The following is a 25726-nucleotide window of genomic DNA, read 5'->3' as shown; positions in this document are numbered from 1 at the left end:
CGTGTTAGTGGGGGAGTACTGTGGTACTCAGGACCATAGTTCTATTAGTATTAAAACACTTATGTAAAAGAACAGACCTTCTGAAGCGGCACCACAGTAGAGTTGCTGCCTCACAGCGCCAGAGACTCGGGTTCGATCCTAACTGCGGGTGCTGTCTGTACGGAGTTTGCATGTTCTCTCTGTGACTGCATGTGTTTTCTCCGGGATCTCAGGTTTCCTCCCACACTCCAAAGAGGTACAGGGTTGTAGGCTAATTGGCTTTGATATAAATTGTCCCTCGTGTGTATAGGATAGCGTTAGAGTGAATGGATCGCTGGTATGCATGGATTTGGTGGGCCAAAGGGCATGATGCTGCGCTGTGTCTCCAAACTAACTAAACACTTGGTCCACTAGTTAAAGTTCTAAATTGAGGCTAGGCCAATTTTGAAGATATTAGACAGGAGCTTGCAAATGTTGGTTGGAGTAAGTTTAGCTTAGTTTAGTTTAGAGATACAGCGTGGAAATAGGCCCTTCGGCCCACCGGGTCCTTGCTGACCTGTGATCCCCGCACATTAACACTATCTTACACACACTCGGGACAATTTACACTTATAGCAAGCCAATTAACCTACGTCTTTGGAGTGTGGGAGGAAACCGAAGATCTCGGAGAAAACCCAAGTGGTCACGCAGAGAACGTACAAACTCCGTACAGACAGCACCCGTAGTCAGGATGGAACCCAGGTCTCTGTCGCTGCATTCGCTGTAATGCAGCAACTCTACCGCTGCGCCCATAAATTGTTTGGGGACAAATGAACATCTGACAAATGGGAGGCTTTTATAAACAACATAACGAGAGTTCCAGGTCTCCATTTTGCTGTTAAAGTGAAGGGCAAGGCTGAAAGGACCAAGGAACCCTGGATGACAAGAAATATGAAGGCTCAGGTCAGAAAAGAAAAGGTGGCATGGGTCAGGTACAAACTGCTGGGATTAGGTAAATCCCTGGAGTATAACAGATGCAGGAAGTTACTAAGGGAAATTGGGAGAGCTAGAAGATTGGGGAGAATCCAGAGTTTTTAAATAAGAATATTGAGGGGAAAAATAAAAAGAGCAATTGAAGTGAAATAGTCACCTCAAGAAACAAGGTGGACATCAATATTTGGAGCTGCAAGAGATGGGTGAAGCTGTCAACGGCTATATTTTGTTTCAGCTTTGGTTGAGTTTATTGTCACGTGTACCGAGATACAGTGAAAAGCTTTTGTTGCACGCGAACCAGTCAGCGGAGAGACATGATTACAATTGAGCCGTCCACAGTGTACAGCCGGAGGATAAAGGGAACAGGAGATTTTAGAGATACATGTGGAAACAGGCCCTTCGGTCCACCTAGCCCATGCAAACCAATGATCACCCATACACTGGTTCTATCCAACACAGTGAGGACAATTTACAGAAGCCAATTAACCTACAAACCCAAAGGTAGACACAAAATGCTGGAGTAACTCAGCGGGTCAGGCAGCATCTCTGGAGAGAAGGAATGGGTGACATTTCGGGTCGAGACCCTTCTTCGGGTTGAAACCAGTCTTGACCCAAAACATCATCAGTCTAAAGAAGAGTCTTGATCCAAAACGTCTCCCATTCCTTTTCTCTAGAGATGCTGCCTGACCCGCTGAGTTACTCCAGCATTTTGTGTCTACCTTCGATTTAAACCAGCATCTGCAGTTTTCCTACAAACCCGCACGTATTTGGAGTGCGGGAGGAAATCAGAGCACCCGGAGAAAACCCACGCGGTCACAGGGAGAACGTACAAACCCCATAGTCTGGATCAAACCCGGGTCTCTGGCGCTGTGAGGCAGCGCCACTACTGCCACGCCATTGTGGCACCCTTCTGTTTTTTTCTGTTGTGATAGACCTGAAGACCAGGGAGTTCAGAAACATTAATGGGGACATCTTGGGGATAGTCTGCATTAGTTATAGTTGAGGAAGTGGTTGATGTCTTAAAATGAATGAAATGAGATAATTCTCCAGGGCCTGATCATATTTATCCAAGGACACTGGGAAGTCAGGAGTTTTGGCTGAGATACCTGCATCGTTAGCCATGGCAAGGTCTGGAACACTGGAAGGTGGCTAATGTTGTGCTGCTGACAGAACTCAGCAGGTCAGACACCACCCCTGGAGGGACCGGACAGGCAATATTTCAGCTCATGACCATTCCCTCCACCGATGCTGCCTGACCCATTGAGTTCCTCCAGCACTTTGTGTCTTGCTCAAGATTCCAGCATCTACATTTTATTGCGTCTCCAAAAGGTATTTGTTGTTTAGTCACTTTGGTAAATGTGGGACATAAACCTTCCACTCAAATGAGATCCCCCTTTGATGTAGTTCAAGCCAAAAAACCTGGCTGGAGACAAGGAACTGCAGATGCTGGTTTACAAAAAAAGACACAAAGTGCTGGAGTAACTCAGCGGGTCAGACAGCATCTGGAGAACATGGCCATGTTCAGGTTGTTGGGTCCCATGCTGTTGAGTATCTACATTTATATTGGATAACTTTCAATTTTTTGTGGGGCAGGGGCATGGAAGAAAAATTAATATCCTTCCTTATTTAATTTTGATTGGAATTGGACAAGGTAACGAAAGGGTGCTTGGATGTGACAACTGGCATCTCACGTTGACCAGGTGCAGAAGAGGTTGGTGGGAATTGGCAAAGTAAGATTAGACGTCTGTCTGGGAATGTGTTGAAGGGTGGATGGTAAATGTAAACATGGAATAGTGGAGGAGATAAGGACGCTTGTTTTCCCTTCCTGAGAAGTTACATTAGACCACCATAGAAATGTTACTGTAAATGGGGGGGCTTCTGACTGGCTCGGAGAGGGGACGGTGGCGTTGGCCGCCTGAAAGGCGAGATAGAATAATGTCAAGATGCCCTTGTATTGTGTTGTAATAACCATTTGTTGTTGAATAAGATTAACATAAACAAAAAGTATGTTATGATGACTAATGAAATAATTGGTACCCATGTAGTTGATAGAATATTTTCAAAGAGTAGTATCTAACAAAAAAACAAAGTACTGTTTACTGCACAGTATAATTCAGCTAATTCTGCTGTGAAGTCAGAGAACTGGTGAGCAGTTTACTGTCACCATCTCTCCATGATATCATGCAATCAAGTCTCTTGAAGCAAACCAGCAAAGTCTCCGCTTTTCATTTTCCATTAATTTCCCTCTAAATTAATTTCTTCCGGGGGCGGGGGGGGGGAGAAAACTGGAAGAGAGGAGTCAGGACAAAGCGTGGCAAGCATTAGGAACCTGAGAGGGCAACTTTTTCATACAGAGGGTGGTGGGTGTATGAAACAAGCTGCCAGAGGAGGTAGTTGAGGCAGGGACTCTGACAACGTTTAAGAGATATTTGGACATGTACATGGATAGGACAGGCTTAGAGGGCTATGGGCCAAATGCAGGTAGGTATGACTAGTGTAGATGGGGCATGTTGGTCAGCGTGGGCAAGTTGGGCTGAAGGGTCTGTTTGCATGCTGTATGACTCTATGAGGTAATAGGTGAACAGTGACTTTGTGAGGCAGATGGTTGGAAAAATGTCCAGAGATGTAAACATAAGGTAGGAGACAAATTATTTTACAACACCTTTCCAAAAAAACAGACTTCCCAATAAGGTAGTAAGTAGTATTCAGATACCAGCGAATAATTAAAAATACCCTTCTACTGGTTTTAGTTTTAATACTTCTCCGTGGATTGCCACCTTGTGGTGGTGGAGAAGCTTGTGTGGTCCTGAGATCCTGAGAGCGATGCCGTCTGGAGCTACACTCCTGGTAGGGTCACCCATGGCGGTAAGGTTGAGGGGGAGGTCCCGGACAAAGAGCAATCCAACCAAGACCTCAACGGTGGAACAGGCGGAGGGAGGATGGCGGCTGACTTTACTGGAGCGTCACAACGGCTGGGAAGGCGGATGGATGAAGGCTGCAGCAGAAAAGGGTCCCCAGTCGTCTTGGACTCCACGCCACTGGATCCTGACCCAGATCTGTCAAGGACCGTGTGGTGGCTGTCTGTGCACCAGTCTCCCCACGTTAAACAAAGTCACGCACAGGCGTCCGACCCTATGGAGAGGACAGTCATACTCGCTTCCAGTGACCGCCGACGGTGATGAGTTTTAATAACACCCATAAGAGAAGTGCAATTCCTACCTTAACAAAGGCCACTCCATTTGGGGAGAGGGTGATATCAGTCCACAGTTGGTGAAGCAAGTCTGAAGGAACTCTCTGGGAAGTGCAGCCAAATTTAAACTCTTCTTCTCTGATAGATACAAAAAAACATTATTTTATAATCCACCATGTTTAAGTTCATCAGTTCCAGGAGCACAATGATTCGGCCCTAGGAGTAGGATTCGGCCCATCAAGTCTACTTTCAATCATGGCTGATCTATCTTTCCCTCATCATATAAAATTATGAAAGGACTGGACAAGCTAGATGCAGGAGAAATGTTCCCAATGTTGGGGGAGTCCAGAACCAGGGGCCACAGTCTAAGAATAAAGGGGAAGCCATTTAAACTGAGGTGAGAAAAATCTTTTTCACCCAGAGTTGTGAATTTGTGGAATTCTCTGCCACAGAGATTTGGCCTCCACTGCCCTCTGTGGCAGAGAATTCCACAAATTCACAACTCTCTGGGTGAAAAAGTTCCTTCTCACCTCAGTTTTAAATTGCTTCCCCTTTATTCTAAGACAGTGGCCCCTGGTTCTGGACTCCCCCAACATTGGGAACATTTTTCCTGCATTTAGCTTGTCCAGTCCTTTTATAATTTTATATGTTTCTATAAGATCCCCTCTCATCCTTCTAAACTCCAGTGAATACAAGCCTAGTCTTTTCAATCTTTCCTCGTATGACAGTACGGCCATCCCAGGGATCAATCTCGTGAACCTACGCTGCACTGCCTCAATTACAAGGATGTCCTTCCCCAAATTAGGAGACCAAAACTGTACACAATACTCCAGATGTGGTCTTACTAGGGCCCTATACAACTGCAGAAGAACCTCTTTACTCCCGAGATGCTGCCTGACCTGCTGAGTTACTCCAGCATTTTGTGAATAAATACCTTCGATTTGTACCAGCATCTGCAGTTATTTTCTTATACTCCTATACTGAAATCCTCTCGTTATGAAAGCCAACATGCCATTAGCTTTCTTCACTGCCTGCTGTACCTGCATGCCAACTTTCAGTGACTGGTGTACAAGGATACCCAGGTCTCGCTGCACTTCCCCCTTACTTAACCTGACACCGTTGAGATAATAATCTGCCTCCTTGTTTTTGCCGCCAAAGTGGATAACCTCACATTTATCTACATTATACTGCATCTGCCATGCATCTGCCCCTCACTCAACCTGTCCAGGTCACCCTGCAACCTCCTAACATCCTCTTCGCAGTTCACACTGCCACCCAGCTTTGTGTCATCTGCAAACTTGCTAGTGTTACTTCTAACTCCTTCATCCAAATCATTAATATATATGGTAAACAGTTGCGGCCCCAGCACCGAGCCTTGCGGCACTCCACTCGCCACTGCCTGTCGTTCTGAAAAGGACACGTTTACTCCTACTCTTTGCTTCCTGTCTGCCAACCAATTCTCTGTCCATGTCAACACCCTACCCCCAATACCATGTGCTCTAATTTTGCTCACCAATCTCCCATATGGGACCTTATCCAAGGCTTTCTGAAAGTCCAGATACACTACATCCACTGGCTCTCCTTCATCCATTTTACTTGTCACATCCTCAAAAATTTCCAGAAAATTAGTCAAGCATGATTTCCCTTTCATAAATCCATGCTGACTTGGACTTATCCTTTTACTGCTATCCAAATGCACCGTTATTACGTCTTTAATAATTGACTCCAGCATCTTCTTCACCACCGATGGTCAGGCTAACTGGTCTGTAATTCCCTGTTTTCTCTCTTGCTCCTTCTTTTCCTCTACCCTGGGAAAAAGACTGAGCGTTCACTTTATCCATGCCCCTCATGATCTTGTACACCTCAGTAAGCTCACTCCTCAGCCTCCTACGCCCCAAAGACAAACGTCCCAGCCTATCCAACATCTTAAACCCGCAAGCCCAGGTAACGCCAGAGATAGACACAAAATGCCTGAGTAACTCAGCGGGACTGGCAGCATTTCTGGATAGAAGGAATGGGTGACATTTCGGATCGAGACCCTTCTTCAGACTTGACCAGAAACGTCACACATTCCTTCTCTCCAGAGATGCTGCCTGTCCCGCTGAGTTACTCCAGCATTTTGCGTCTATCTTCGGTGTAAACCAGCATCTACACAGTTCCTTCCTACACAAGCCCAGGTAACATCCTGGTGAATATCTTCTGCACCTTTCCAATCTAGTGATGTCCTTGAGACGCACATCAAAGCTCACACAAGGTGATTTTTTCTTTGTTACTTCGTTGTAATGGTTGTATCAAAGAGTATAACCCTGACTAGAATACAAAATGTGCTCTTGTACTGCAGTCTGCCAAGTTAATACGTTATTTAACACAAGGCAAGTCTGCAGATAGCTGTAGGAGAATTCAATGTGGAGCAAGATACATTTTGGTCTGATTTAAAGGTTAACATAGAAAATAGGTGCAGGAGGAGGCCATTTGTCCCTTTGAGCCAGCACCGCCATTCATTGTGATCATGGCTGATCATCCACAATCAGTAACCCGTGCCTGCCTTCTCCCCATATCCCTTGATTCCACTAGCCCCTAGAGCTCTATCTAACTCTCTTTTAGATTCATCCAGTGATTTGACCTCCTTTCCCTTCTGTGGCAGAGAATTCCACAAATTCACAACTCTCTGGGTGAAAAAGTTTCTTCCCATCTGTTTTAAATGGCCTCCACCTTATTCTTAGACTGTGGCCCCTGGTTCTGGACTCCCCCAACATTGGGAACATTTTTCCTGCAACTAGCTTGTCCAATTCCTTTATAATTTTCCAGTCTTTCCAATATTTCTTCATTTGACATTCCCACCATCCCGGGGATTAACCTAAACTGCACTGTCTGAATAGTAAGGACATCTTTCCTCAAATTAGGAGACCAAAACTGCACACAATACTCCAGATGTGGTCTCCCCAGGGCCCTATACAACTGCAGAAGGACCTCTTTACTCCTATACTGAAATCCTCTCGTTATGAAAGCCAACATGCCATTAGCTTTCTTTACTGCCTGCTGTACCTGCACGCTTACTTTCATTGACTGGTGTACAAGGACACCCAGGTCTCGTTGCACCTCCTCTTTACCTAATCTGACACCATTGAGATAATAATCTGCCTCCTTTATTTGAACCAAGCTCAATGCAATTCCATTACAGAAGACAAAAGTGCTGGGGGAACTCAGTGGATCAGTTTAGTTTAGTTTAGAGATACAAGATGGAACAGGCCCTTCGGCTCACCGAGTTCATGCTGACCATGTTCATCCGTACATTAGTTCTATCCTACACACTTGGGCCAATTTACAGAAGCCAATTAACCTACAAACCTGTACGTCTCTGGGATGTGGGAGGAATCTGGAGCACCTGGAGAAAGCCCACACGGTCATAGGGAGAAAGTGCAAACTCGATACAGATGCCTCCAAGGTCAGGGTTGAACCGGGGTTTCTGGCGCTGTAAGGCAGCAAGTCTACCGCTGCACCACCGTGCCAATCGCTGAGTTCCTCCAGCACGAATGAATGAATGCATGAATAATATTTTATTCAGGCAGTGAAATAAAGTCACAGTGAAATTCTTTGCTTGCATACCAAGGTATGCAATAGGCGCCACATAAAGGTTGTCGACTTGTTCTTTGCTCAGGATTCTTCTGCACCTGAAGTTTCTTCAACCCCAATACAATTGGTCACAACAAACGGCACAGCTAAGAAGGTTGTTGGCTGCAACCTTCCCCCCATTGACGAACTGTACACTGCAAGGGCCAGGAAGCGAGCGGGCAAGATCATCTCTGACCCCTCTCACCCTGGCCACAAACTCTTTGAGGCACTTCCCTCTGGAAGGCAACTCCGGACTGTCAAACCAGCCACAGCCAGACATAAAAACAGAGTTTTTCCGCGAGTAGTAGCTCTACTCAACAAGGGCCCTAGTGAGACCGCACCTGGAGTACTGTGTGCAGTTTTGGTCTCCAAGTTTGAGGAAGGATATTCTTGCTATTGAGGGTGTGCAGCGTAGGTTTACTAGGTTAATTCCCGGAATGGCGGGACTGTCATATGTTCAAAGACTGGAGCGACTAGGCTTGTATACACTGGAATTTAGAAGGATGAGAGGGGATCTTATCGAAACGTATAAGATTATTAAGGGGTTGGACACGTTAGAGGCAGGAAACATGTTCCCAATGTTGGGGGAGTCCAGAACAAGGGGCCACAGTTTAAGAATAAGGGGTAGGCCATTTAGAACTGAGATGAGGAAAAACTTTTTCAGTCAGAGAGTTGTGAATCTGTGGAATTCTCTGCCTCAGAAGGCAGTGGAGGCCAATTCTCTGAATGCATTCAAGAGAGAGCTAGAAAGAGCTCTTAAGGATAGTGGAGTCAGGGGGTATGGGGAGAGGGCAGGAACGGGGTACTGATTGAGAATGATCAGCCATGATCACACTGAATGGCGGTGCTGGCTCGAAGGGCCGAATGGCCTCCTCCTGCACCTATTGTCTATTGTCTACTGTCAACAAGCAAAACTCTGTAGCCTCTTTTTGCTCTGGTTTATTTCACTCACATGTTTAAACCGTAATGTTGTATTCTTAATGTTTTATGCTTTATTCGTAATTGCCTACTGTATGTTCGTGTTGTTACTTGCGAGCGGAGCACCAAGGCATATTCCTTGTATGTGTACATACTTGGCCAGTAAACTTATTCATTCATTCATTTATAATTAGCAGCAAAATGTCTTACTTGCCAAGGTAGTCAATGTTGCCCAGGCAGGTGGAGTAACAATAGTTGTACGCTATGATGATAGAGGGGTAGAGGGACTGGAAATCCAAGACCAGGACTGAGTTGCTGTAGAAACGGGACTCGGGTTCCATCACCAGAGGGATGCAGTGGGGAGCTCTCATGCGGGATCGCTGTTTAACGCTGGGAGTGACAGCGATGTAGTTCAATGGTTTGGCAAAACGCAACATCATCGACTCCACACGATACTGTGAAAACAGGAACATGTTAGTCAACTGCCACACATTGGCGCAGCGGGTGAGTTGCTGCCTTACCGAGAGCCAGAAGTCCGGGTCTGATCCAGACTACGGGTGCTGTCCGCATGGAGTTTGCACTTTTTCCCTGTGACCTCGCAGGTTTCCTCCCGCACTCCAAAGACATGCAGAGCAGCACAGTGGTAGAGTTGATGCCTTACAGCGCCAGAGACCCGGGTTCTCCTGACTATGGGTGCTGCCTGTACAGAGTTTGTTCTCCCCATGACCGTGTGGGTTTTCTCCGGGTGCTCTGGTTTCCTCCCATACGCCAAAGACGTACAGATTTGCAGGTTAATTGGCTTCTGTAAAATTGTAAATTGTCCCTAGTGTGTGTAGGATAGTGCTGGTGTACGGGGGGGGATTGGTAGTCTGCGCAGACTCGTTAAGTTTAGTGTAGTTTAGTTTAGGGATACAGCGTGGAAACAGGCCCTTTCGGCCCACCTGGTCCGCGCCGACCAGCGATCCCCGCACATTAACACCATCCTACACCCACTAGTGACAATGTTTTTACATTTACCAAGCCATATAACCAACAAACCTGCACGTCTTGGGAGTGTGGGAGGAAATCGGAGATCTCAGAGAAAACCCACGCAGGTCACGGGGAGAACGTACAAACTCCGTACAGACAGCCCCCTTAGTGGGAATGGAACCTGGGTCTCCAGCACTGCATTTGCAGTAAGGCAGCAATCGCTGCGCCACCATGACGCCCAAGTTTAATTTAGTTTTATTGTCATTAGGTGCAGTGAAAAGCTTTTATTGTGTGCTATCCAGTCAGTGGGAAGACTTCATGGTTACAATCGAGCCATCCAGTGTACAGACACAGGGTAAAGGTAATAATGATGGGTGGGCCGAACAATCTGTTTCCACGCTATATCTCTAAAGTCTTTTCTTTGTAGACATTTACTTCTACCACTCTCTATTCTGAATGCACCCATAGTCAGGATTAGGCCCTGGGATGTAATGCTGAGGCTCTAAAAGGCTCTGGTCAGGCCGCTTTTAGAGTACTGTTGTGAATCAAATGGGTTTTATTAACGAAAACAGTGGTTGAACACTCGCACACACGCTTAGTTAGGAGAACAGTTGATGCGAGTTGCTGTGGAGAAGAGCACCACACGACTGTTCACTCGAGGGCTCGAGCAGAGCTTCAAATCTCCAACTGTCAACTGTCATCTCCAACTGTCAACTGTCATCTCCAACTGTCATCTCCGTCATGTGATCGTTGCAGCTCTGGTGACAAAGGTTCGATCAGTTAAGCGGCTTGACCCCTAGGTGGCGCCACACTGTGGGCAGTTTTGGGCCCCGTATCTGAGGAAGGATGTGCTTGGCTCTGGAGAGGGTCCAGAGGAGGTTTACATAGAAACATAGACACTAGGTGCAGGAGGCCGCCATTCGGCCCTTCGAGCCAGCACCGCCATTCATTGTGATCATGGCTGATCATTCTCAATCAGTAACCTGTGCCTGCCTTCTCCCCATATCCCTCGATTCCAATACTATCTTGGACTATCTTGCACTAAACGCTATTCCCTTTATCAGGTATCTGTACACTGTGAATGGCTCGATTATAATCATGTATTGTCTTTCCGCTGACTGGATAGCACACTAAAGCTTTTCACTGTACCTCAGTACACGTGACAATAAACTACACATTTAAACTAAAAGTTACTTGAACATCTTCTAGTGCAAGGACTGGTTTAGAGGGATATGGGCCAAATGCAGGCAGGTGGGACTAAGGTAGATGGGGCATGTTGGCCGGTGTGAGCAAGTTGGGCCGAAGGGCCTGTTTCCATGCTGTAAGACTCGGTGACTCTATCTTTTCTCAAAGTTTTCAGACCCTTTGTGGATTAAGAATGAATTTCTAAATAAATCTAAGAGTATCTCGACCCAAAACATGTCTGAAGAACGGTCTTGACCCGAAATGTCACCCATTCCTTCTCTCCAGAGATGCTGCCTGACCCGCTGAGTTACTCCAGCATTTTGTGTCTACCTTCGATTTAAACCAACATCTGCAATTTTCTTTCCCAGAAATCTAAGAATTTTTGCTGCAGGCAAAGAATAAGTGATAGGTACAGAAATGGGCCATTCAGCCCATCAAGTCTACTCCGCCATTCAATCATGGCTGATCTATCTCTCCCTCCTAACCCCATTCTCCTGCCTTCTCCCCATAACCCCTGACACCTGTACTAATCAAGAATCTATCTATCTCTGCCTTAAAAATATCAATTGACGTCCTCCACAGCCGTCTGTGGCAGAATGTGAAAGGTGACCATTAACCTGTGATCCTCTGGTCAGCACATGGTAGAAGAGGATGCCAAAGAGCCGTGCCAGTTCACTCGTCCTTCCAATCATATCCAGTTGCTCCAGCAACTTCAGATTCCCACGCACACGGCACATGTAGTGATCAATCATCTTCCACCTGCGACAGAGCAGAAATTGAATTACAGGTGCTCCCCGAGTTACGAAGCTTCGACTTGCGATATTTCGACTTTGCAATGGTGCAAACGGCAGTGACCTGTAGTGAGCCGCCGCTCGCTTCCGGCCACGTGTATTCAATGCATTTTGACTTACAATATTTTCGATTTACGATGGGTTTCTCGGAACGTAGCCTCATTGTAAGTTGAGGAGCACCTGTACTTTTTAGTTTAGTTTAGAGATACAGCGTGGAAACAGGCCCTGCAGCCCATCGAGTCCGTGCTGACCATCGATCATCAAGACTATCCAACACACACTGGGGACAATTTACAACCTTTACTGAAGCCAATTAACCTACAAAACCTGTACTTCTTTGGATCTCGGTACACGTGACCATAAACTAAACTAAACATTTAGTGTCTTTCTTTGAAATGTCAAATACCAGGCGGCACAGCTTTAAGGTGAGAGAGGAAAGATTGAAAGGATAAATATGTGACTAGTTTTTTTAAACATAGTGGTAGGTGGAGGGAACATGCTGCCAAGGGAAGTGACAGAATCAGATACAACAGCAACATTTAAGAGGCATTTACACAGAAACATATGCACAGGGAGTTGACGGATATGGACCACTTAGTCATAGAGTGACACAGCGTGGAAACAGGCCATTAGGCCCAACTTGCCCACACCGGCCAACATTTCTCAGCTACAAGAGTCCCACCTGCCCTCTTTTGGCCCATATCCCTCCAAACCTGTCTTATCCATGTACCTGTCTAACTGTTTCTTAAACATTGGGATAGTCCTTGACTCAACCAACTTCTCTGGCAGCTTGTTCCATACACCCACCACCCTTTGTGTGGAGAAAGTTATCCCTCAGATTCCTATTAAATCTTTCCTACCTCACCTTAAACCTACGTCCTCTGGTCCTCGATTCACCTACTCTGGGAAAGAGACTCGGAAAGGTGCATCCACTTGTAGGCAGATGAGATTAGCTTAGATTGGCATCTTGGTTGGCATGGATGTGATGGGTCCAAGAATCTGTTCCTGCTCTGTCGTGTTTATCTTAGTTTAGAGATACAGCGCAGAAACAGGCCCTTCAGCCCACCGAGTCCATGCCGACCAGCAATCCCCACACATTAACACTCACTACCATACATACACTAGTGACAATTTTACATTTACACCAAGCCAATTAACCTACAAACCTGGGTAGACACAAAATGCTGGAGTAACTGTTTCCAAATCAAATAGTGCAAAACAACCGTCAAGTGTACTGCACTTCACAACTAGTAGGGTTGGTGCCACATGACCCGAGCAATTCAGGATCAATATGTATGGTAGACACAAAATGCTGGAGTAACTCAGCGGGTCAGGCAGCATCTCGGGAGAGAAGGAATGGGTGACGTTTCGGGTCGAGACCCTTCTTCAGACCGTCAGGGGAGTGGGCGGGACAGAGATAGAATATAGTTGGAGAGAGTAAGACCGGTGGGAGAACTGGGACAGGGGAGGGGATGGAGAGGGAGAGGGAAAGCAATGGCTATTTGAAGTTGGAGAAGTCAATGTTCATACTGCTGGGGTGTAAGCTGCCCAAGCGAAATATGAGATACTGTTCCTCCAATTTGCGGTGGGCCTCACTCTGACAATGGAGGAGGCCCAAGACAGAAAGGTCAGATTGGGAGTGGGAGGGGGAGTTGAAGTGCTGAGCCACCGGGAGATCAGGTAGGTTAAGGCAGACTGAGCGGAGGTGTTCAGTGAAACGATCACCGAGCCTGCGTTTGGTCTCGCCGATGCACAGAAGTTGACACCTGGAACAGCGGATACAGTAGATGAGGTTGGAGGAGGTGCATGTGAACCTCTGCCTCACCTGAAAAGACCGTCGGGGTGCCTGACTCCATAAAACCCCCCCAAAAAACCCTTGACTCAATTTAAAAAAAAACAACCACAGGAGATGCAACACCTGTCCCTTTACCTCCCCCCTCGACTCCATAAAAAAAAGGTTCCCTCTGCAACTCCCTGGCCAACTCGTCCCTTCCCACCCAAACCACCCCCTCCCCAGGTACTTCCCCCTGCAGCTGCAGGAGATGCAACACCTGTCCCTTTACCTCCCCTCCTCCATAAAAAAAGACTGTCCCGCTGAGTTACTCCAGCATTTTGTGTCTACCTTCGATTTAAACCAGCATCTGCAGTTCTTTCCTACACAACCTATAAACCAGTAGGTCTTTAGAGTGTGGGACGAAACTGAAGTCTCGGCGAAAACCCACGCAGGTCACGGGGAGAAGGTACAAACTCTGTACAGACAGCACCCGTAGTCAGGATGGAACCCAGGTCTCTGGTGCTGGAAGGCAGTAACTCTACCGCTGCGCCACCGTGCCGCGGTGTTCGTTGAATACCGAGTTCGTCATGCATGAACTATTAGAAGATTACCTGTATAGGTCGGTCTTGTTATCGAACCAGTCAGACAGGACGCGGAAAGAAAAAAGTGGGAAACGCTGGCGAAGAACGTGAAAGGCCACATTTTCAAAAGTATAATTGTTGAGAGTAACCTGAAAATGAAGATTGAACACAAGTAAAAAATCAACAAATAACTATCCAGGAATCATGACATTCTCAAACACGAATCATAAGTTACCAGGCTGGTCCAGAAAATTATTGAAGTAATATTATTTTACAATGGTGTTTACATAGATAACATAGAAAATAGGTGCAGGAGGAGGCCATTTGGCCCTTTGAGCCAGCACCGCCATTCATTGTGATCATGGCTGATCATTCACAATCAGTAACCCCGTGCCTGCCTTCTCCCCGTACTCCTTGATTCTGCTAGCCCCTAGAGCTCTATCTAACTCAGTTGCGAGGACTCGAGGGCCTGAGCTACAGGGGGAGGTTGGGCAGGCTAGGACAATATAGTCATAGAGTGATACAGCGTGGAAACAGGCCCTTCGGCCCAACTTGCCCACACCGCCCAACATATCCCCGCTACACTCGTCCCACCTGCCTGCGTTCGGTCCATATCCCTCCAAACCTGTCCTATCCAGAAAGTGCTAATATTACTTCAGTAATTTTGGAGCGCAGGAGGCTGAAGGGTGATTTCAGAGGTGTACAAAATCATGAGAGGAATTGATTGGGTGAATGCACTTGTTCTCGGCTGCCCCCTTCCCCGCCCCTGCCAGGCCCCCCCTTCGTTCCTTCAGAGTAGGGGAAATCAAGAACCGGAGGAAAGGTTCAAGATGAGAGGGAAGAAATGTAATAAGAACCTGAGGGGCAACTTTTTCCACTTATGAGGATGGTGGGTGTATGGAATGAGCTCTAGGGGCTAGCGGAATCAAGGGATATGGGGAGAAGGCAGGCACGGGTTACTGATTGTGGATGATCAGACATGATCACAATGAATGTCGGTGCTGGCTCAAAGGGCCTAATGGCCTCCTCCTGCACCTATTTTCTATGTATATGAGCTGCTAGAGATAGCAAGGCCGAGAAGGATATGGACCTCTCCCTATTGCTCAGGCCCTTGGGTCCTGGCGGAAAAAAGTGAAACTGAAGTTTTGCAGCTACAGTAATCCTATAAATCTGCAAGTCTGACGTCAAGGTCTTGAGAGTTGCTGGAATATCACATTATCAAATTAGGTAATTAAATTTAGAAATTGTGGCTGAAGGTATCCAATTGAACCTTTAAGAATGCAGTACAGGTGCTCCCCGGCTTACGATGCTTGACTTGCGATAGTCCGACTCTGCGACGGGGCAAACGGCAGCTACCCGTGGCAAGCCGCCGCTCGCTTCCCGCCACGTGATCACGTGTATTCAATGCATTTCGACGCACGATATTTTCGGTTTCCGATGGAGAGAGAGGGAAAGCAAGTTGAGGAGCACCTGCACTTTAGTTGAATTAATTATCGTCACGTGTACTGAGGTACAGTGACAGTGAAAAGTGTTTTCGTTGTGTGCTATCCAGTCAGTAGAAAGACTATACATAATTACAAATCAAACCGTCCAGTGCACAGATACACGATAAAGGGAGTAACGAATCAGTCTGTAAAGGTCGGGAAGTTGGAGAGATGACGACCATTGGCTGAAAATAAGTACCTGTTAATAGTGGTAGAAACGGCAGTTTAAAAAGAGCGCCAATAGGGCACTGTTAATCAGTCTGTAAAGGTCGGGAAGTTGGAGAGAGGACCACCATTGGCTGAAAGTGAGTGGGAATTACAGTGCAATAAGTCAGTCAGAAGAGAATACGTGGATTGGTTGATCATTTAAGTGAGAAGTCTGGTAAATTGGACAATCAGGCAATTTAAATTGGTGATATAAGCAAGACTTGCAAAAGGGTGCAGCCCAGTGAGGGAAGTGCCCAGTGAGGGAAGTGCGAGAAGTGCGAGTCTTAGGTGAGGAGGGCACAATTGTTTTAAGCCTGAACTGTTTATAGACACAAGGTAATGGCGGAAAAGTTGGTGCAGTGTGTTTCCTGCAGGATGTGGGAAGACAGGGACGTCGCTGGAGCTTCTGGGAGCTACACCTGCAAGAACTGTGTCCAGGTGCAGCTCCTGAATGGACGTGTGGTGGAGTTGGAGAGGCAGTTGGATGACCTCAGGGCCATCCGGGAATGCGAGAGTTTCCTCGACAGGACCTATTCTGAGGCTGTCATGCCAAGGGTCCAGGTCGAGCGAAGGTGGGAGACTGTTTCAGGGGGGAGTGGACGTGGATGTGGACTACAGGAGACCCCAGTGGCTGTGCCTATTGCAAATAGGTATACCCTCTTGGGAACTGTCGGGGCAGAAGACGTTTCCAGTCCGAGTGGCGGACCTGTTGGCAAGGATACTCGACAGGGGAGACCGAAGTCAGGAAGAGCCGTAGTGGTGGGTGACTCCATCGTCCGAGGGACGGACAGAAGATTCTGTGGCAGCAGGAGGGACTTGAGGATGGTCTGTTGCCTCCCTGGTGCCAGGGTTCAGCACATCACGGACCGGCTTCAGAAAATCCTAGTGAGGGAAGGCGATCAACCTGAAGTCGTTGTGCACGTGGGCACGAATGACGTCGGGCAGAAGAGGAAGGAGGTGCTACAGCGGGAGTTTAGAGAGTTAGGAAAAAGACTGAGAAGTAGGACGTCGAAGGTGGTTATCTCTGGACTGCTACCGGTACCTCGTGCTGGTGAGGCCAGGAACAGAGAGATAGAGGGTATGAACTTATGGCTGAGGGGCTGGTGCAGAGAGCAGGGATTTAGATTTCTGGACCACTGGGATCTCTTCTGGGCTAGGGGTGACTTGTACAAAAGGGACGGGTTACATCTTAACAGCAGGGGGACAAACATTCTGGCAGGCAGGTTTGCTAGTGCGACACCTGTGGCTTTAAACTAAGTAGTGGGGGGGAGGGGTTAACAAATTGGGAATATGAAGATGAGGTTAAAGGGAATACAGGAGATATTGCAGAAGACTCTCGGAAGAATGGGAACAGAAGTTCTAGAGGGGAAAAGAGATTAAGTGCAGGGCCATTTGTGACTGATGTGAGAGGGGAGGTAAATACAGAAGTTAAAGTGTTGTACTTAAATGCGCGTAGTATAAAAAATAAAGTGGATGAGCTTGACGCTCAGTTAGTCATGGGCAAGTATGATGTTGTAGGGATCACTGAGACATGGCTACAAGAGGACCAGGGCTGGGAACTGAATATTCAGGGGTACACAACGTATAGAAAAGACAGACAGGTGGGCAGAGGGGGTGGGGTTGCTCTGCTGGTAAGGAATGATATTCATTCCCTTGCAAGGGGTGACATAGAATCAGGAGATGTTGAATCAGTATGGATAGAAATGAGGAATTGTAAGGGTAAAAAGACCCTAATGGGAGTTATCTATAGGCCCCCAAACAGTAGCCTCGACATAGGGTGCAAGTTGAATCAGGAGATAAAATTAGCATGTCACAAATGTAATGCTACGGTGGTTATGGGAGATTTCAACATGCAGGTAGACTGGGAAAATCAGGTTGGAAATGGACCCCAGGAAAGAGAGTTTGTAGAGTGCCTTCGAGATGGATTCTTAGAACAGCTTGTACTGGAGCCTACCAGGGAGAAGGCAATTCTGGATTTAGTGTTGTGTAATGATCCTGATCTGATAAGGGGACTAGAGGTAAAAGAGCCATTAGGAGGCAGTGATCACAACATGATCAGTTTTACTCTGCAAATGGAAAGGCAGAAGGGAAAATCGGAAGTGTCGGTATTACAGTATAGCAAAGGGGATTACAGAGGCATGAGGCAGGAGCTGGCCAAAATTGACTGGAAGGAGGCCCTAGCAGGGAAGACGGTAGAACAGCAATGGCAGGTATTCCTGGGAATAATGCAGAGGTTGCAGGATCAATTTATCCCAAAGAGGCGGAAAGACTCTAAGGGGAGTAAAAGACACCTGTGGCTGACGAGGGAAGTCAAGGACAGCATAAAAATTAAGGAGAGGAAGTATAACATAGCAAAGAAGAGTGGGAAGACAGGGGATTGGGACTCTTTTAAAGAGCAACAAAAGTTAACTAAAAAGGCAATACGGGGAGAAAAGATGAGGTACGAGGGTAAACTAGCCAATAATATAAAGGAGGATAGCAAAAGTTTTTTTAGGTACGTGAAGAGGAAAAAAATAGTCAAGGCAAATGTGGGTCCCTTGAAGACAGAAGCAGGGGAATTTATTATGGGGAACAAAGAAATGGCAGATGAGTTAAACCGTTACTTTGGATCTGTGTTTACTGAGGAGGATACACACAATCTCCCAAATGTTCTAGGGGCCGGAGAACCTAGGGTGATGGAGGAACTGAAGGAAATCCACATTAGGCAGGAAATTGTTTTGGGTAGACTGATGGGACTGAAGGCTGATAAATCCCCAGGGCCTGATGGTCTGCATCCCAAGGTACTTAAGGAGGTGGCTCTAGAAATAGTGGAAGCATTGGAGATCATTTTTCAATGTTCTATAGATTCAGGATCAGTTCCTGTGGATTGGAGGATAGCAAATGTTATCCCACTTTTTAAGAAAGGAGGGAGAAGAGAAAACGGGTAATTATAGACCAGTTAGTCTGACATCAGTGGTGGGGAAGATGCTGGAGTCAATTATAAAAGACGAAATTGCTGAGCATTTGGATAGCAGTAACAGGATCATTCCGAGTCAGCATGGATTTACGAAGGGGAAATCATGCTTGACAAATCTACTGGAATTTTTTGAGGATGTAACTAGGAAAATTGACAGGGGAGAGTCAGTGGATGTGGTGTACCTCGACTTTCAGAAAGCCTTCGACAAGGTCCCACATAGGAGATTAGTGGGCAAAATTAGAGCACATGGTGTTGGGGGTAGGGTACTGACATGGATAGAAAATTGGTTGACAGACAGAAAGCAAAGAGTGGGGATAAATGGGTCCCTTTCGGAATGGCAGGCAGTGACCAATGGGGTACCGCAAGGTTCGGTGCTGGGACCCCAGCTATTTACGATATACATTAATGACTTGGATGAAGGGATTAAAAGTACCATTAGCAAATTTGCAGACGATACTAAGCTGGGGGGGGTAGTGTGAATTGTGAGGAAGATGCAATAAGGCTGCAGGGTGACTTGGACAGGTTGTGTGAGTGGGCGGATACATGGCAGATGCAGTTTAATGTAGATAAGTGTGAGGTTATTCACTTTGGAAGTAAGAATAGAAAGGCAGATTATTATCTGAATGGTGTCAAGTTAGGAAGAGGGGATGTTCAACGAGATCTGGGCGTCCTAGTGCATCAGTCACTGAAAGGAAGCAGGCAGGTACAGCAGGCAGTGAAGAAAGCCAATGGAATGTTGGCCTTCGTAACAAGAGGAGTTGAGTATAGGAGCAAAGAGGTCCTTCTACAGTTGTACCGGGCCCTGGTGAGACCGCACCTGGAGTACTGTGTGCAGTTTTGGTCTCCAAATTTGAGGAAGGATATTCTTGCTATTGAGGGCGTGCAGCGTAGGTTCACTAGGTTGATTCCCGGAATGGCGGGACTGTCGTATGTTGAAAGGCTGGAGCAATTAGGCTTGTATACACTGGAATTTAGAAGGATGAGGGGGGATCTTATTGAAACATATAAGATAATTAGGGGATTGGACACATTAGAGGCAGGAAACATGTCCCAATGTTGGGGGAGTCCAGAACAAGGGGCCACAGTTTAAGAATAAGGGGTAGGCCATTTAGAACGGAGATGAGGAAGAACTTTTTCAGTCAGAGAGTGGTGAAGGTGTGGAATTCTCTGCCTCAGAAGGCAGTGGAGGCCAGTTCGTTGGATGCTTTCAAGAGAGAGCTGGATAGAGCTCTTAAGGATAGCGGAGTGAGGGGGTATGGGGAGAAGGCAGGAACGGGGTACTGATTGAGAGTGATCGGCCATGATCGCATTGAATGGCGGTGCTGGCTCGAAGGGCTGAATGGCCTACTCCTGCACCTATTGTCTATTGTTAAGTGCAATATAAAGTCTGATTAAAGATAGTCCGAGGGGCTCCAATTAGGTAGGTGGGAGGTCTGGACTGCTCTCTGGTTGGTGGTAGGATGGTTCAGTTGCCTGATAACCGTTGGGAAGAAACTGTCACTGAATCTGGAGGTGTGCGTTTTCACACTTATGTACCACTTGCCTGATGGGAGAGGGGAGAAGAGGGTGACCCTGGTGAGGATCAGAATAAAAGGACGTACCTTTAGGAAAGAGGAGGAATTTCTTTAATTAGGTGGTGAAATGGTGGAATTCATTGCCACAGATGGCCATTGAGGCCGTCATTGACTGATTCTTGATTAGCACGGGTGTCAGGGGTTAGACAATAGACAATAGGTGCAGGAGGAGGTCGTTCGGCCCTTCGAGCCAGCACCGCCATTCAATGTGATCATGGCTGATCATTCTCCATCAGTACCCCGTTCCTGCCTTCTCCCCATACCCCCTGATTCCACTATCCGTAAGAGCTCTATCTAGCTCTCTCTTGAATGCATTCAGAGAATTGGTTACGGGGAGAAGGCAGGAGAATGGGGTTGAGAGGGAAAGATAGAACAGCCATGATTGAACGGCGGAGTAGACTCAACGGGGCTCGATTGTAATCATGCATTGTCTTTCCGCTGACTGGTTAGCACGCAACAAAAGCTTTACACTGTACCTCAGTACACGCGGCAATAAACTCAACTGAGCCCACCTCAACTCAAGCTCCTACGACTCTTGTGTCCTCTTCATCTTTCTGTACTTTCTGAACCCATTCATTTCACAAGAAGACGGAGATGAACCCGTTACAGTTGACAAAACCCACCCATTACCTCGCTCCTCATCATTCTCCAAACGTTCAGAACGATGCGGCCCACAATATTTATTTCAGACATGGCAGTTGCACCAAACTCATCCCATTCTGCGGCAAAACTATTTCCTTTACTTTCATCTGATAAAACAAAAAACAAGAGCACAGAGTCATCATACACACATCACTTCAGTCCATAACATGTTAATGTCACCTACAACTTTGGGACACCTAGAAACATAGAAAACAGGTGCAGGAGGAGGCCATTTGGCCCTTCGAGCCAGCACCGCCATTCATTGTGATCACGGCTGATCATCCACAATCAGTAAACCGCAAAGATAATAGAGCGGAGCAAGATAGACCACCATCAAAATCACCTATACTGAAGTGTAGTACGCAAAGGAGCCATTTTAGTAGGCATGCCTCTCGCAGTGTAATCAGTGTTTTGGGGGAACAGTATGTGTGATGATACCATTAAAATGCAGAATATATCTCATCTATCAATTCACAGATTTTTGTTATTTTTCTTTTAAATGTTTTTGCAAGTTTCTGCCTACTAAAATGGCGCCATGAGGTTTTTAGGGTCGAGTGGTCCATCTTGCTCTGCTCTATTATCTTTGGTAACCCGTGCCTGCCTTCTCTCCATATCCCTTGATTCCGCTAGCCTCTAGAGCTCTATCTAACTCTCTTTTAAATTCATCCAGTGAATTGGCCTCCACTGCCATCTGTGGCAGAGAATTCCCCAAATTCATAACTCTCTGGGTGAAAAAGTTTTTTCTCACCTCAGTTTTAAATGGCCTCCCCTTTATTCTTAGACTGTGGCCCCTGGTTCTGGGCTCCCCCAACATTGGGAACATTTTTCCTGCATCTAGCTTGTCCAGTCCTTTTATAATTTTATACGTTTCTATAAGATCCCCTCTCCCTGTGAGAGAAGGAATGGGTGACAAAGGAATGATGGTCGAGACCCTTCTTTAGACCCGAATCGTCACCCATTCCTTCTCCCCAGAGATGCTGCCTGTCCCGCTTGAGTTATTCCTGCATTTTGTGTCTATCTTCGGTTTAAACCAGAATCTGAATAATCCTAACTGTTCAATCCCTTGATATAAGAGCACCTTTTATGCACAGCGCCAAATCCACTTTTATCCGCACAGCGGTAGAGTTGCTGCCTCACAGCGCCGGAGACCCGGGTTCCATCCCGACTACGGGTGCTGTTTGTACGGACTTTGTACGTTCTTCCCGTGCCCTACGTGGGTTTTCTCCGAGATCTTCGGGTTTCCACCCACACTCCAAAGGCGTCCAGGTTCGCAGGCTAATTGGCTTGGTGTAAATCTAAACTAGTTCCCAGTGTGTGTAGGGCAGTGGCCAGTGTGCGGGGATCGCTGGTCGGTGGGCCGAAGGGCCTGTTCCCGCGCTGTACCTCTGAACTAAATACGTGTCAGTTTTACTGTATTACCTGGAACACGGGAGACCGTGTGGCAGAGATCAACTTCCAGTGCGGCTGCTCGCTGGAAAAGGTAGCTCCAAGAATGCATCTGAACTTCATATCCCAGCAAAATATCAGGGTCGTACCTAATGAACGAGAGCTCAATGTGATCACTTTTCAACCACACACTCAGTTTCATCGTACTAGAGGACAGAGGATCGAGGGAGGCAGAGGAACTGAAAGAAATTTGCATTAGGCGAGAAATAATATTGGGTAGACTGATGGGACTGAAGGCTGATAAATCCCCTGGGCTGGATAAGATATACGCAGAAAAAATGTTCCCAATGTTGGGGGAGTCCAGAACCAGGGGCCACACAGTCTACAAATAAAGGGGAGGCCATTTAAAACTGATGAGAAAAAACTTTTTCACCCAGAATTGTGAATTTGTGGAATTCTCTGCCACAGAGGGCAGTAAAAGCCAATTCACTGGATGAATTTAAAAGAGAGTTAGATAGAGCTCTAGGGGCTAGTGGAATCAAGGGATATGGGGAGAAGGCAGGCACGGGTTACTGATTGTGGATGATCAGCCATGATCACAATGAATGGTGATGCTAACTCAAAGGGCCAAATGGCCTCCTCCTGCACCTATTTTCGAAATTTCTATGTTTCAGCTTCTGTACACTTTTAGATCACCCCATATCCTCCTGCACTCTATAAGGAACATAATCCTAGCCTGCTCAACCTCTCGCTATAGCTCAGGCCCTCGAGTCCCAGTAACATCCTTGTCATTCTTCTCTACATCCGTTGCAGTTTGACAACATCTTTCCTATAACACGGTGACCAAAACTGTCTGAAGAAGGGTCTCGATCCAAAATGTCACCCATTCCTTCTCTCCAGAGATGCTGCCTGACTCGCTGAGTTACTCCAGAATTTTGTCTCTACCTTCGATTTAAACCAGCATCTGCAGTTTTGTTTCCCAACAATACTTTAAATGTGGCTTCACCAATGTCTTGTACAACTGTAACATGACTGCACACCTTCTACACTCAATATTCTGACTGATGAAGGCCAATGTGCCGAATGCCTTCTTGAACACCCTATTCACCTGTGACACCACTTTCATGGAATTAACTCAGCGGCAGGGCAGGCAGCACCTGGGGAGGGAACGGACAATGGAATCTGAAGAAGGGACCCAAGTGGAAACATTGCCTGTCCATTCCCTCCACAGATGCTGCCTGACCTACCGAGTTCCTCCTGCACATTAAATAACATGGTTGTCATCAGAGATAGACACAAAATGGTGGATTAACTCAGAGGGACAGGCAGTACCTCTGGATAGTAGGAATGGGTGACACTTTGGGGCGAGACCTTTCTTCAGACTGAGAGTCAGGGGAAAGGGAAACAAAAGATATGGAAGGGCTAGGTGTGAAAACGAGAGATTAAAGGGGACGTGGATCAAGAAAAATGTGGAATAGACATTTAGAGTCATAGAGTGATACAGTGTGGAAACAGGCCCTTCGGCCCAACTCGCCCACACCGACCAACAATGTCCCAGCTACACTAGTCCCACTTGCCTGCGCTTGGTCCATATCCCTCCAAACCTGTCCTATCCATGTACCTGTTCAACTGTTTCTTAAACGATGGGAGAGTTCCAGCCACAACTACCTCCTCTGGCAGCTTGTTCCACACACCCACCACCCTCTGTGTGAAGCTAGAGGAAGGTGATGATCAACATCATCTGAAAATCCACATTGTTCCACATTGTCCCTTCACGGACAAATAGGGTTCCTGATTTTCGGAGACTGGAAACTGGAAGTGTCCTGAGCTAATTCTGCTACCACCATCATCTATTGTACAAGTGATGACTCCCACTGATTGTCGCTGGAAGCTTGCGTCCTTTTCAGGACGGACGATCACAGCGATGTAACATTTGAAACATGGATGTGTAAGAAAATAACTGCAGATGCTGGTACAAATCGAAGGTATTTATTCACAAAATGCTGGGGTAACTCAGCAGGTCAGGTAACATCTCAGGAGAGGAGGAATGGGTGACGTTTTGGGTCGAGACCCTTCTTCAGACTGATGTCAGGGGGGCAGGACAAATGAAGGATATAGGTGGAGACAGGAAGACAGTGGGAGATCTGGGAAGGGGGAGTGGAAGAGAGGGACAGGGGAACTATCTAAAGTTGGAGAAGTCAATGTTCATACCACTGGGCTGCAAGCTGCCCAGGCGAAATACGAGGTGCTGTCCCTCCAATTTCCGGTGGGACTCACTATGGCACTGGAGGAGGCCCATGACAGAAAGGTCAGAGTGGGAGTGGGAGGGGGAGTTGAAGTGCTCAGCCACCGGGAGATCAGATTGGTTAACGTGGACCGAGCGCAGGTGTTGAGCGAAGCGATCGCCGAGCCTGCGTTTGGTTTTGACTGAAACATGGATGATGGACACCAAAGAAGAGGACGCAGACGCATTAAAGGGTTGTGTGTGGGGGGGTTTAAAAAACACTGGCTTTACAATAAAACGACATTTCATACCTTCTGATGTTGGTAACGAGCTCTTGAAATAATTCCTTCTCGTCGCTCACGTAAGAGACCTGAAGGCCCGTGACACCGGACCTAGCAAGCAGCGGGGCCTGCCTCCTGACCTCTGAAATGATGGATGAGCATAGCATCAAATAACTCCTGTTAAAAGGCAGAGAAATCTGCCACTTTGTACAAACACCATGCAATAGAATATCACCCCACAGCACAAATACCCAGGCAGCCATCATATTATTAAACACTGCAACCTCCAATAAGCTGTGAACTACATCATTATTGTTATTATTGCTTGTTTTTTTATGCGTAGGTGTGTGTGTGTGTGTGTACAGGTACTCCTCAGCTTACGATGTTTTGACTTGCGATAGTTCGACTTTGCGATAGTGCAAATGGCAGCGACCCGTAGCGAGCCGCCGCTCGCTTCCGGCCACGTGATCGCGTTTTCAATGCATTTCAACTTACAATACTTTCGGTTTCTGATGGGTTTGTCGGAACGGAACCCCATCGGTAGCTGAGGAGTACCTGTGTATATACGCACACGTTCCTCATTTATTATATTGTTTTACAGAGTATTATGTTGCAAGTAAGAATTTCATTGTTCTATCTGGGACACGTGCCAATAAAACGCTCTTAGCTCTACTCTGGCACCATTGTACTTTGTTTCTCTGGAACTTCAAACGTTGAGGGAGACTTTGATGGAAGTATATAAAATTATGAGGTAAAGGTTATGTAGACAACCAGAACCTTTATCTCCAGGGTCCAGGTTCCCCAGGAAATATCAAAGACTAGAAAGGAAAGGTTTAGGGAAAGGGGGCAAAGTTTAAACGAGGTATGCAGGGCAAGTTTTTTTCTTAAATACAAAGTGGCGAGTGTTTAGATTACTTTAGTTTAGCTTAGCAATACAGCGTGGAAATAGGCCCTTCGGCCCACTGAGTCCACAGTGACCAACGATCCCGGTACACGAGGAA

At 46.7% G+C, this 25726-nt stretch overlaps 1 protein-coding gene across 1 annotated transcript in view; it reads right to left on the bottom strand.

The window, feature by feature from the left end:
- Positions 1–25726, bottom strand: part of rev3l (REV3 like, DNA directed polymerase zeta catalytic subunit) — a 197982-nt gene that overhangs the window by 27154 nt on the left and 145102 nt on the right. Inside the window, exons 18-24 of the mRNA XM_078399911.1 lie at positions 24756–24867; positions 22254–22369; positions 20823–20941; positions 14002–14120; positions 11443–11584; positions 8882–9126; positions 4171–4279 (exon numbers count right to left, since the gene is read on the bottom strand). Of these exons, the coding sequence (XP_078256037.1) occupies positions 4171–4279; positions 8882–9126; positions 11443–11584; positions 14002–14120; positions 20823–20941; positions 22254–22369; positions 24756–24867 (962 nt within the window). The remainder of the gene's footprint in view (positions 1–4170; positions 4280–8881; positions 9127–11442; positions 11585–14001; positions 14121–20822; positions 20942–22253; positions 22370–24755; positions 24868–25726) is intronic.

Source organism: Rhinoraja longicauda, chromosome 5 (genome assembly GCF_053455715.1).
Source record: "Rhinoraja longicauda isolate Sanriku21f chromosome 5, sRhiLon1.1, whole genome shotgun sequence".
In the NCBI taxonomy this organism is placed as follows: domain Eukaryota; kingdom Metazoa; phylum Chordata; class Chondrichthyes; order Rajiformes; family Arhynchobatidae; genus Rhinoraja; species Rhinoraja longicauda.
The sequence above is the reverse complement of the archived record's forward strand: the minus strand, read 5'-3'. Positions and strand labels throughout refer to the sequence as shown.